Source organism: Apteryx mantelli, chromosome 19, assembly GCF_036417845.1.
Source record: "Apteryx mantelli isolate bAptMan1 chromosome 19, bAptMan1.hap1, whole genome shotgun sequence".
Lineage (NCBI taxonomy): Eukaryota > Metazoa > Chordata > Aves > Apterygiformes > Apterygidae > Apteryx > Apteryx mantelli.
This window is the reverse complement of record NC_089996.1, coordinates 7,418,914-7,429,339: the sequence shown is the minus strand read 5'-3', so window position 1 is coordinate 7,429,339 and position 10,426 is coordinate 7,418,914. Positions and strand designations below refer to the sequence as shown.

Genomic DNA, 10,426 nt, shown 5'->3' with positions numbered 1-10,426 from the left:
TCATAGGCTGCCTGATGAGCTGTCATGCTAAAAAAGATAAAGGGGTGGAAATTATCAGCAACTCAGATATGTCCTTCCAAAGCAGCACAATACTGAAACAGTCCACACAAGAGTGAGCTCTCTCAGCAAAATCTACCTGCTATGGGATCTGCACCTTTCAGGTCTTTGAGGGACTTCTTGAAAGCACATTTTAATTCAAATCAAGTAAACATACCAGGTAGGTTCTCTAAGTATAGTTATGCAGCAAGTTACATAAGCAGTTGCAGCACCATAAGGAAAAAGATACTGATATGATGAATCTATTGTTCATCTTGAGCAGTGGGTTGTGGTTCATAGTATTTATGTTCACATGTGATATATGCCGGAAGTCATTAAAAGCATAAGTAGGGCTGGAGTCTTTTACAGCAACTTCTCTGTCAAGAAAAGTGCCGCACACAGTTATTGCATCAGTTCCTGAACTTTTCTTTTACCAGCTGATTCAACTGCATGGTTTTTTTATTTACATAGATTGATCAATCAAGGCATCACCATGCAGACAACATCATTATGAGTTCACATAATTCTTTCTTTGTCAAGCAATAAGTAAAATGTAAATGCAAGGCTGTCTTGGTAGCTGACAGGTTAGATATTGTGCAACAGACAGTACCTGTACCATTTGTGCATTTGATTATCTTAGGAATTTATCGCTCTTTCTGGATAAAAGAGTAATTGTTTGTTTTCTTCTTCCCTTTGCTTCCAGCAGGTCTCCTCAGTTCCTTGTAACTAGTGCAGGGTGCACCTGTTCATAGCACTAAATAGCTTTGATTGTATGAGCTACCCAGTAACTTTTCCACTGAATGCTTATGAAGATAATTGTCCTACCACAAGTCACTCTGTGTAGTAAGCCTGCCTATACTAAGTCCCAAAACACTGATTAATGGGTGGATATATATCTTCAGTTGTCTGATACCAGTGGGGGAGATGGACATTTTGGTCTGACCCAGTGTAGCTATTCTTACATTTCCTTTTCAACTCCCTTTTCTTGAATTTTTATGCTGATACATATTTGCTTCTCATGCTAACCACATTTCAGATGTTTTATCACTGCATATTAACAGGTTGTTGTATTGCTGTTATTGCAGTACACCCAAAAGAATGCAAGCAGAGGAGAGGCAACTAACTAGTCATTGTGTTCCAACAATTTAAACAGCTTCTGAATATATATTTTTCCCATGACTTCAACCTTCATGTAGGATTCTTCCATTACATCTTCAGTGATGCAAACTTGCCTGGCCTTTAAAATAATTCATCTGCACTAGTAATTATATAAATTTTGATCGTATGTGTAATTGTTTATGCAGGGCTCTGAAAGCCACAGGGAAGATGCTTCATAATATACATTATTATTGTTCATTATGGGGTAAACCTTGTCCTTGGTGCTGTAAATAATGTGTTGTGAAGTTCTGTGGGACTAGTTCTGGGGAAGAAGAGCAAAAGGAACACCATCCCCAGGATGCAGAACCGTGACATGACTCTCACTGTAATTTTAATGCCATGGTAACCCCACAGTTTCATTTGGTAATGTCCTGTTTATTGTAGGCTTTTTCACACAGTCTTCCAGTCCATGGGCAAAAGAATGAGAATTCCTCTATAGCTCTTCTCAGGCTTTTCACATATTAGACAGAATTATTTTTAGGCTCAGATGATCAGTGATGGCAGAATAGATGCAAATTCCTGGAAAGATGTATCTGCACGTTATGTTTTTTGAACACAGCAAGGGTTCCTGCATTTAACAGAAGCAAATGTACTGAGCTTTGAAAATACGGTGCTAACAATTCACTTTGTCAATCTGACTTTAAATAGAACTCTTTTTTAATGAAACATAAAGGTAAGTTATGCAAAGGGAAAAGAAAGTTTATCTAAACCTGTCAAAAGTGTATGACAGCTCATGCTGAATTTCTGTATTGCTGGGCATGAGTTCAATGCTGTATCAAGGCCAAATGGAATTAATGATAATCTTTGAGGGATTCCTTTCTAAAAATATACTTGCAAGCTTTTTTCACAGCTGTCATAACTATCTTAAGCCTAGAAGAGCTGGTGCTGGAATAGTGGAGCATGGGCATTAAAGATGTCTTTCAGGTAACTGCTGAGCACCGTAAAATGGTTGATGATATATTTTCCACATCTTGGGGGAAATATGATATCTAACCTAAATTTACCACTCTGCCTTTTTCCAGTGTAAAGCTGTGATATAATCATATCTTCAGGCTGTTTCAACAGTCACAAGGTTGACACTAATCCATCTTCTGTTAAAGTTACTGACAAGAACTACTTACCACCCTGTGCACTGTGGGGCTACTTCGCCTAGAATGCCCTGTCTTCTACTTCCAGTCTTCTACTTCCCTCATCGCCTGGCCATCATTTGTACCTTGGTGTTATGAAGGTAACAAACTCCTTTAGCCTTTTTTCCCGGGCAACTCTGGCAGCAAAAGCAGAAGCAGAAGTAGAAGCAATTGAAACAACAGAGATCCTTGCTTGCTCATGCTTACAGCTGGCCTCACTGTCTCCTTGTATGTGAGCAAATTATATTGTTCACTTGGGGTATTATCTAGCAGCAGCAGACAAACAAAATGGTGTTGGGACAAACTGGCTTGATTTCCATGCCAGAATTGCTCAGCTAATAAAATTATGATGGTTTTAAGTCCTGTCTGTTGCCCGATAGACAAAATGAACAGTAACAGGTGGCCAGGACCAGATGGGATTTACTCAAGATTTCCAAAAGGGTGCAGGGATGAAACAGCTGAAGTACTGATGGTGGAGGTCTTACTAAAACTTCCTTACTACTGGAGGTCTGGAAGTTGGCCAATAGAGTGCCAGTTTTTTAAAAACTGTTTCAAGGAACTGTGGACGAATAAACTTAGTGTCTATACTGGGAAAAATAGGAGAAATCATAATAATGAATAGAATTTAAGGACACACAGGTAAATATAACATGCTGAGGAAAACAGCTTTTGTAAATGGAAGTCATATCCCACAAACATAGCAAAATTGTCTGAATTGTTAAAAAATATGTGGACGGGGAGAACCAGCTGGTGTTTTCTTCATGGTTCTTGGAAGTGATCCAGGAAGGGGATAGCCAGATTAATCATCACAGCAAACATGAGTGTCTCTGGGAATGATCTCTGAGTGGTTGAACTGGCTTAATCTGAAACAAATCTCAGGAGCATCTTGGGGGAAAGATCACTCCATCGGCTTCTGTTTATAGGCTGTATGGATGAGATTGCATTAGAGTCCAGCACAGCCCTCCAATACCACGTCAACAAGCCTTGTGGCTTCGCACTCCTGATATACCTTCATACCACTCCCTAGGTCATGCCCCATGCACGCTTGCCATCATTCTCTATTAAAAAAAAAATGCTAGCAGGCTATGAAACAGCTATCATTAAAGACAGTTATGCACTGAGGAATGATATCACAGTGTCAGAGGGATCTTGCCTAGTACTAGGAACTCCACTGCTTCTTGTAAAATGTGTTCTACATTGTTACCGTTCTCGTTCTTACCGAGGAGGCACGGGGCCTTCTCCCCAGACCCCGGACCATCACCACACAGACACCAATATGAGGAGTGGCAAAATGGCGTTTAATGAAGCGCGTCCTACTCTATTATAATGCTGTAAAGCCCCGCCTTCTTTTCCGGCAGCAGTGCTCCGCCCGTTACGACCTTCCCATGTTCCGCCCCGCAGTGCCTCCCTGCTCATCCTTTTTCCTCCACATCTCCCCCTCTCCCATCAACGTTGTTTCGTTATATCGAGCGGGACGCAACAAAACACGCGGAAGTGCGGCGTGTCTCGACGGGACCGCCGTCGGGTGGTTCCTTGCATTAGTAGCTTTGTGAGCGGAGCTGTGTGCTGCCTCCCCTTCTTCCGCTGCTTAACACAGGCGGTGTCCTTGTCTTCGTCGGTTCAGCGGCCATAGGCGGGATTGCTCAGTTCCAACAGACTATAGCCCCCCCCCAAAGCCCAGCCATTCCTCCAGAATTTCTCCTTCTTGTTGTCGAGCAATCCAGACTTGGCCCGCTACTTTCAGCAAGGCTTTCTTAACGCAGCTCAGTATTACACACAAGCATAAGCCTATAATTATGAGGATTAGCACAATGCGCAAGCCTTCAGCGAGCAGTCCTATTAGCCACTGTGGTAGATTGCCAAACAGGTTAGTTAGCCATTCGTCTAATGGCGTTTATTGTGGGCTGCGTGCAAGCTTACATACAGGTGCACTTCGTTTCCACCCCTAGGCTGCGCGTCACACCGCGTGATCTTCCGCTACGCCTAGTCTACCGCTTCTCATGCAAATATCTTGTCTAGAACCTCTTTTTCCTGTACTATTAATTGATATACTCTATGCTCATGTCTATCAAGCAGTTAAGCCGTACATGCCGTAAGCAATAATTCAGAATTAGCAAGCCGCAGCATATCGCTATTACTACTGTGAGTGCTATCAAGCCTAGTGTTATAAGCCATTTCTAATCATACCATGACAAGATCCACGCCCCTGTGTTGACTTGTTCCCCGTCAGGAAAGTCTCTGTCGGCCCCGCCTCGGGGTTGAACGGGATGCAGTAGTGAGCTGCTCTGTGCGCCTGTGCTCATCTCCTCCAGTATGACTCTGCGGTCCCCGGAATCATGAAGCCGGCGATAAACATCAATGCAGCCATGCAGCAGCATCCCGTCTGGCGTCGCCCTGTTCAGGATGGAATCTCACCAAGAATGATTAGTTACACCCCAGACCCTCCCGTACGTGCATTTAGGTCAGGTTTTATGCATTTCATTGGAACCCATCTTATCTGCTCCTCCCGTTTTACCGCAGCATACCCTCTTCCCTGTGATATCCACAAGAGAAGCAACGCTGTGGTCCCTTTCTCATCTGGTCCACCGCCGTGACAAGAGCCTGCGCTGCTGCTGTTCCCTGATTCTGTTTTTGCAGTACCGTGCGGATGACAACCGAAAGTGGTGTTCCTTTAGGGATCGTTTTCAGGATGTCCTGCGTCATGGCGTCACTCTGCTGCCAGAGGCACTCCATCATGACCGGACCCTGGGCCTCAGGGGGCAAGTCTGACTCTGCAATGGCCCGCTGGAGCCTGTCACAGAATTCAGTGAAGCTCTCTGCGTGTGTCTGTTTTATCTTTGTCCAGGGTGGCTCTACCTTTACTAGCTTCCCGAGTTCTTCATACACGGCCCGCGAAGCCTCTGTTGTGGCCATGACCTCCCGCCTTATTTCCTCTAATGCACGCAATAGGGTGTCGACCGGGGATGTTGTTGCTTCTTCTCCGCCCTTCGGCTTCCCTTTCGGCTGTGTCTCTCCTATTGCACACCCCCGCAGCCTGCGCGTAACTTCTCGCAAGCCCCCGCCTTCCTCGTCGCTGCTATCTTCTCCGCTCTCCTCCTCAACCGGCAATCTCACCCGAACCTTCCTCCCTCCTTTCAAGGTCGAACTCTGGTCTCTCCGCTCTGATTGGCCGTTACCCTTCCTCCCTCGCTGCACTGCCTGACTCTCCCCATCTACAGCACCCTCCTCTGCCGGGGCCCACGGCAGCAGGGTCCTATCTTCCTCACTAAGCGTCTTCCTCAAAACTGCGCCAGGCACGCAATCCTCGGGTTCGGTCCCGTCGACCCCCCATCCCTCTCTGTCTTGTGCGAGATCTTGCCAGGGATACACCGGAGGCGGCTCCTGGGATTCCACTGGTAGGATCACTGGAACCTCCCCGCCTCCGCTCTCCCGTTCTTTCGCCGGGGCCTCCCCGCCCCCACTCTCCCGTTCTTTCGCCGGGGCCTCCCTCGCGCTCCGCAGGAGCATTCTTATCAGCCCCCACACCTTTAACTCCCTCGCGGATCCCCCGTTCATCGGGGACTCCGCCAGCGCTGCTGTGCATTGCAGCCACAGTTCCTCCCACAGAATCTCCATAGGAGAAGTAATCACTCCCTCCTTTACGAGCCTCTCTACACACGCTCGTATCGCGCCCGCCTTCAGCGGCGCCCGCCATTCCTTGGCGCAGGCCATCACTACCTTACATATGGCCTCCATGGTTCCGGATCCGGATCCCTTCCTCACGCTCCCGGCGCCTGCGCCGGCCGAGCCGCCTCCTCGGTATCACGTTGGGGTCACCACTTGTTACCGTTCTCGTTCTTACCGAGGAGGCACGGGGCCTTCTCCCCAGACCCCGGACCATCACCACACAGACACCAATATGAGGAGTGGCAAAATGGCGTTTAATGAAGCGCGTCCTGCTCTATTATAATGCTGTAAAGCCCCGCCTTCTTTTCCGGCAGCAGTGCTCCGCCCGTTACGACCTTCCCATGTTCCGCCCCGCAGTGCCTCCCTGCTCATCCTTTTTCCTCCACACTACATCTGGACATCAATATTGTGCTGTGCTGTCTCCCATTCAAAGTAAGCAGCAAAGACTGAATGGAGAAGTGACCTTCCAACAACCCACACAGATGATTGCCTTCCTCATGCCCACAGCTGCCTAAACCTTTCTCCTGTGGTTTTGACAGCAGCCAACTGCAGAAGTGCACATATCGCCTGGCCCAACCACAGGACTCTGCTCTTTTGGTAGTTATTCACCACTCCCTGGCCAGTCATCTAGTCTAAAGCTACTCTCCAAGGCATCCTTTTGGCTCACAGGTTGAATCCAGCTACCTCAAATGTTGCTTGCTCTCCTTGATAGAAAAATATCTGGGAGGATGGGTATAAAAAACGATGATATATTTGGCAACTGTGTGGTATTTCTCTAGATTTTAAAAAGGAAAAAATAACCTCTCTGTAGTCCCTTTTCCCCCATATCTGACAAGGAACATCCTGCACCAACTCTTTTTAGCTTTCTTCTCCTTCTTCCCAGCCAAGGACATTTGAAGAAGTTCGGGAAGACAGAGTGCCCTGGATGCTCTTGTGACAGCAATTCAGCAAACCTAGTCCACTCAGATGGTGGCTATAAACAGGCTGGTCTTGCTCTGGGCAAACAGCTTAGCATCTGCCAAACAGGGCAGCACAATGGGAGCTGGAGAGGCGCAAACAGGACATTTTTGGCTTCATTCCTGTGATTGTCCTGCTCCAAGATTTTGTTGGTGTCAGCTATTCCAGAGATGTGATCAGCCTCTCAGTCAATCCCTGTCTCTACAGTCCATGGTACCATGGTACCACCTGGGTGAGAACCTTAGCCGCAGCCTGGCGTCTGAAGAGTTTCAACAGAAGTCAGCCAGGCAGAGACATTGTCATGGCTGAGCCAGACTGAAGCCTTATTTTCTCTTTTTTCTTAAAAGTATGTGTAGTGCTGAGCATTTTCCAGTTACTGCTTTTGATTTCTTTCAGACTTAGCTGAGATATGACAATTGTAAGGGAACAGTTCTAACTGGAACACAGCTTGTTTAACGTTTGATGTTGGAAATACTTGCCCGCACTGGAGATGTTTTTCATTATTGTCATTGTGTTTTAAGACTTGGCTACAGCAAGGCCAAGGCCAAGTAACAGGCATGGTAGGACATTGCATGGTCTTTTCATGGGGTATTAGACAGTATCCTCCTGGGGATACTCACATCAGGGCCTGATGTGAGGGTGTGGGCAGACCCCAGTATTGGCTTGTGTGGGGCCCCATAGTGGCGACTGGGTCTGTGGGCCTTGAGGATCTCCCTGATACAAGGAGGGCAGAACTGGTCTGATGTGGGTGTAGGAGCTCAACTATCATTGGCAGCGTTTCCCTGTGGACACACTTTGTGAGTGAGCACTGAAAAAGGGATGGAGCTAGAGCAGATCACACACTGCTATGGTAAAGATCACATGGTTTTGAGAGAGCAGAGGAAGGGAGAGGGTGAGTTACACATGCGCTTGGAGGGGGTCAAGGAAGAGTCAAACGTGGCATATTTTTGGGTGCTTTTAGCATAGCGCCTGAGGCCTCACTGGACTGTTGCTGTGCCATTTGTGAATGCCAGATAAACTAGGTGACACCTTTCACTATTTGTCTGGTGCCAGTGGTGTCACTGGGTGGCCCAATACCTTACAGAATCTGAATTGACCAGATCTATTGCAACTACTCTGGTTGGCTTAGCTCACCATTGTCCTTGTACTGGTGTGACAGGCAAACAGAGGGGGAAACTGTCACTCAGCCTGTTCTTTAGGGTTTGCCTACTCACAGTCATACAGATAGGCCAAGTTGAAGTGTACATATGACCTGTGGTACTCTACAGTTGGAGGAGGTTCACCATACCTGCCATGATGTAGCACAACATGGACCACACCAGCTGATGTCCGTGGGCAATGAGGTGGTGTCTGTCTCACAGACAGCTACTTTCAGTCAGCTTATAAACTCTCCCTAACGGCTGAGCTACCCTGTTAGGTTGATACAATGGGCCTGAACTGTCAGTCCGGGTTTCTGTAATGAGCTGACACAGATCCCAGAGCTTGTGGATCAAGTCTACCGTACATTCAGCTTGATGCTACCAATAATAAGAGCTTGCCTGGTCCTACCCTGAAGAAAAGATAAGGAAGGCATTCATATAGCAGTGTGGCATGGAGACAAGAGTAGCATCATCTGGACTGGCGAGAACAGCAGAGTGACGTGCAGCAGACAGCAGAGTGTTGTTGCAATGAGTACTTCAGAGAGGTTGCCTGTGCATGCAGGGCATAGCCTCTGTTTCTTGGTCTCTTGGGGTGGTCATATGCTCTGTGTGGGATGTGTAGACACCCATGCCTATTGAATAAGTACCAAGGTAGGAATTGGGCCAAATTCCAGGCACTTTGGATGATGTCAGTCCATTCTAGATAGGCTTTGCCTTTCTGGAACCATTGTTGGGACCCACTGATTCTGCCTGTTGGACCTTCTGTCTGTCCAGACTCTGTCTGTCCCTGCCTGCTTCACCTGAAGGACAGGATCTTTCCTAGGTTCAAAGCTTGTGTGTGTTATCATTCATGAAATGAGGAGAATAAGGCATTCTTGACCAGACTGGGGAAACCAAGCAGAAGTGCACGGACTCTTGGTTAGTTCCATGGGAAAATGCCAGAGTAGAAGGCCAGGAGACTGGAGCAGGACCTACAGGCCCTTTGGGAGTTCTCTGCTTGCCCATCCTGGTCTACATCCTGGTCTCTGAGTCTATTGAGAAGACTGCCTTCCCAAGCACTACAACTATGCAGGAACTTGCTATCCTTGCTGGAATTGTCAACGGATGGAGTTAGAGGGAGAGGAGGCAGGACTGAACCTCTTCAGGAAGGCTGGGCAGGGAGACCCTGACCACACCTCCAGAGCATTGCTTCCTGCATATAGCAGGTCAGCTGGAGGAAACTTCAGTTTCTTTAATAACTGTATCTAGAAGCATGGCTTGGACCTATCTAAAGATAAATACAATACTACTCTGTCATCCTTCTGAGGCCATTACCACTTATTTCTGCTCTGCCCATGTTTTTCCACTCCCCAAGAGTGTAGACAAGTTCAGAAGAGTAAACATATCATGAAGTTGCATAGAAAGTGAGCAGGTAGGAAGGCAAAAGAGCTTTGGACCCCCCAAAATCATGGACAGTCATTTGGCAGATTTCAGAGCAGGGACACTTTCTGCTGCTTTTGTTTCTGCTGATTATGTGGAAACAGAACTGTCCACATACTATCAAGACTGCATACTGGTTTGTCACATCATTTTCCTTCCTCCAAAAAGACCTTGGCTATAGACTAACTTCTCCTTAAGGTAGAGGCAGTAGTACTTTCCACAAGATTAATCACACAGGCTTAATTTCTGAGCTGTTGGGCATGTGAGTCTGGGATTGGACTGGAGCTGTGCTGAGCACTCAGCTAGGACTGCAGTCAGTGGAAGTTGTCCTTTAAAACTGTAAAATCCTTATCAAAACATTCAAGTTGAGCGCTAAAAATAGTGGCCTTAATTGACTTTTGACCTTTATTACATACCAGTAACGAAATGGTGATAATCATACATCTTCATCTTACCAGGTTGCTGTTGAAAAAAAGGTTTCAGAAGCTTTATACATATCTATAGGTGTGTGTGTGGGGGGGGGGGGGCTACATACATATATAGGTATATGTAAATTGCATACACTATGTACTTTTTTATAAATATGTATAAAGGATGTTTCATAGGTGTGCACACACACACATACATGCATGTATCTAATGACCTTGGAAAGCTTATGAAGAATTTAGTATTTCCATCCTCAAGTTTGGTCTGAATGATGTTTAGTAAAAAGAAAAATGAGGGGAAAAGTGCTGGCTAGCTCTCAGTCACTGAACACTCTCTTTGATGTGCATGACATCAGCACTTGCATGTGCAAGCATCAGACCTGTGGAAAACAAGTGGCTGCGTTGGACTGAAGACCAGCTGTGATTCTGGCTTTTCTTAACCATAAAGCTTTAGTTTTCCTAACCATAAGAAACTTTATTTTATTATAAGAGGAAATGG

At 46.4% G+C, this 10,426-nt stretch overlaps 1 protein-coding gene across 2 annotated transcripts; it reads right to left on the bottom strand.

Moving 5' to 3' along the window:
* Positions 1 to 3,623: 3,623 nt before the first annotated feature.
* Positions 3,624 to 6,196, bottom strand: LOC136993669 (uncharacterized). Of its 2 annotated transcripts, none has more exons than XR_010886066.1 (2): positions 6,039 to 6,196; positions 3,624 to 4,715 (listed from the first exon to the last, which is right to left on the bottom strand). XR_010886066.1 is itself a non-coding variant. In XM_067308274.1 (2 exons), the coding sequence occupies exons 1-2, from the start codon at positions 5,826 to 5,828 to the stop codon at positions 4,621 to 4,623; spliced, it is 1,077 nt and encodes a 358-aa protein (XP_067164375.1). In that variant the 5' UTR covers positions 5,829 to 5,840; the 3' UTR covers positions 3,640 to 4,620. The 2 variants fall into 2 exon arrangements, 1 of the variants encoding a protein (XP_067164375.1); XM_067308274.1 differs by lacking the exon at positions 6,039 to 6,196 and adding an exon at positions 4,847 to 5,840 and having other exon boundaries at positions 3,640 to 4,715.
* Between the last annotated feature and the right edge of the window lie 4,230 nt (positions 6,197 to 10,426).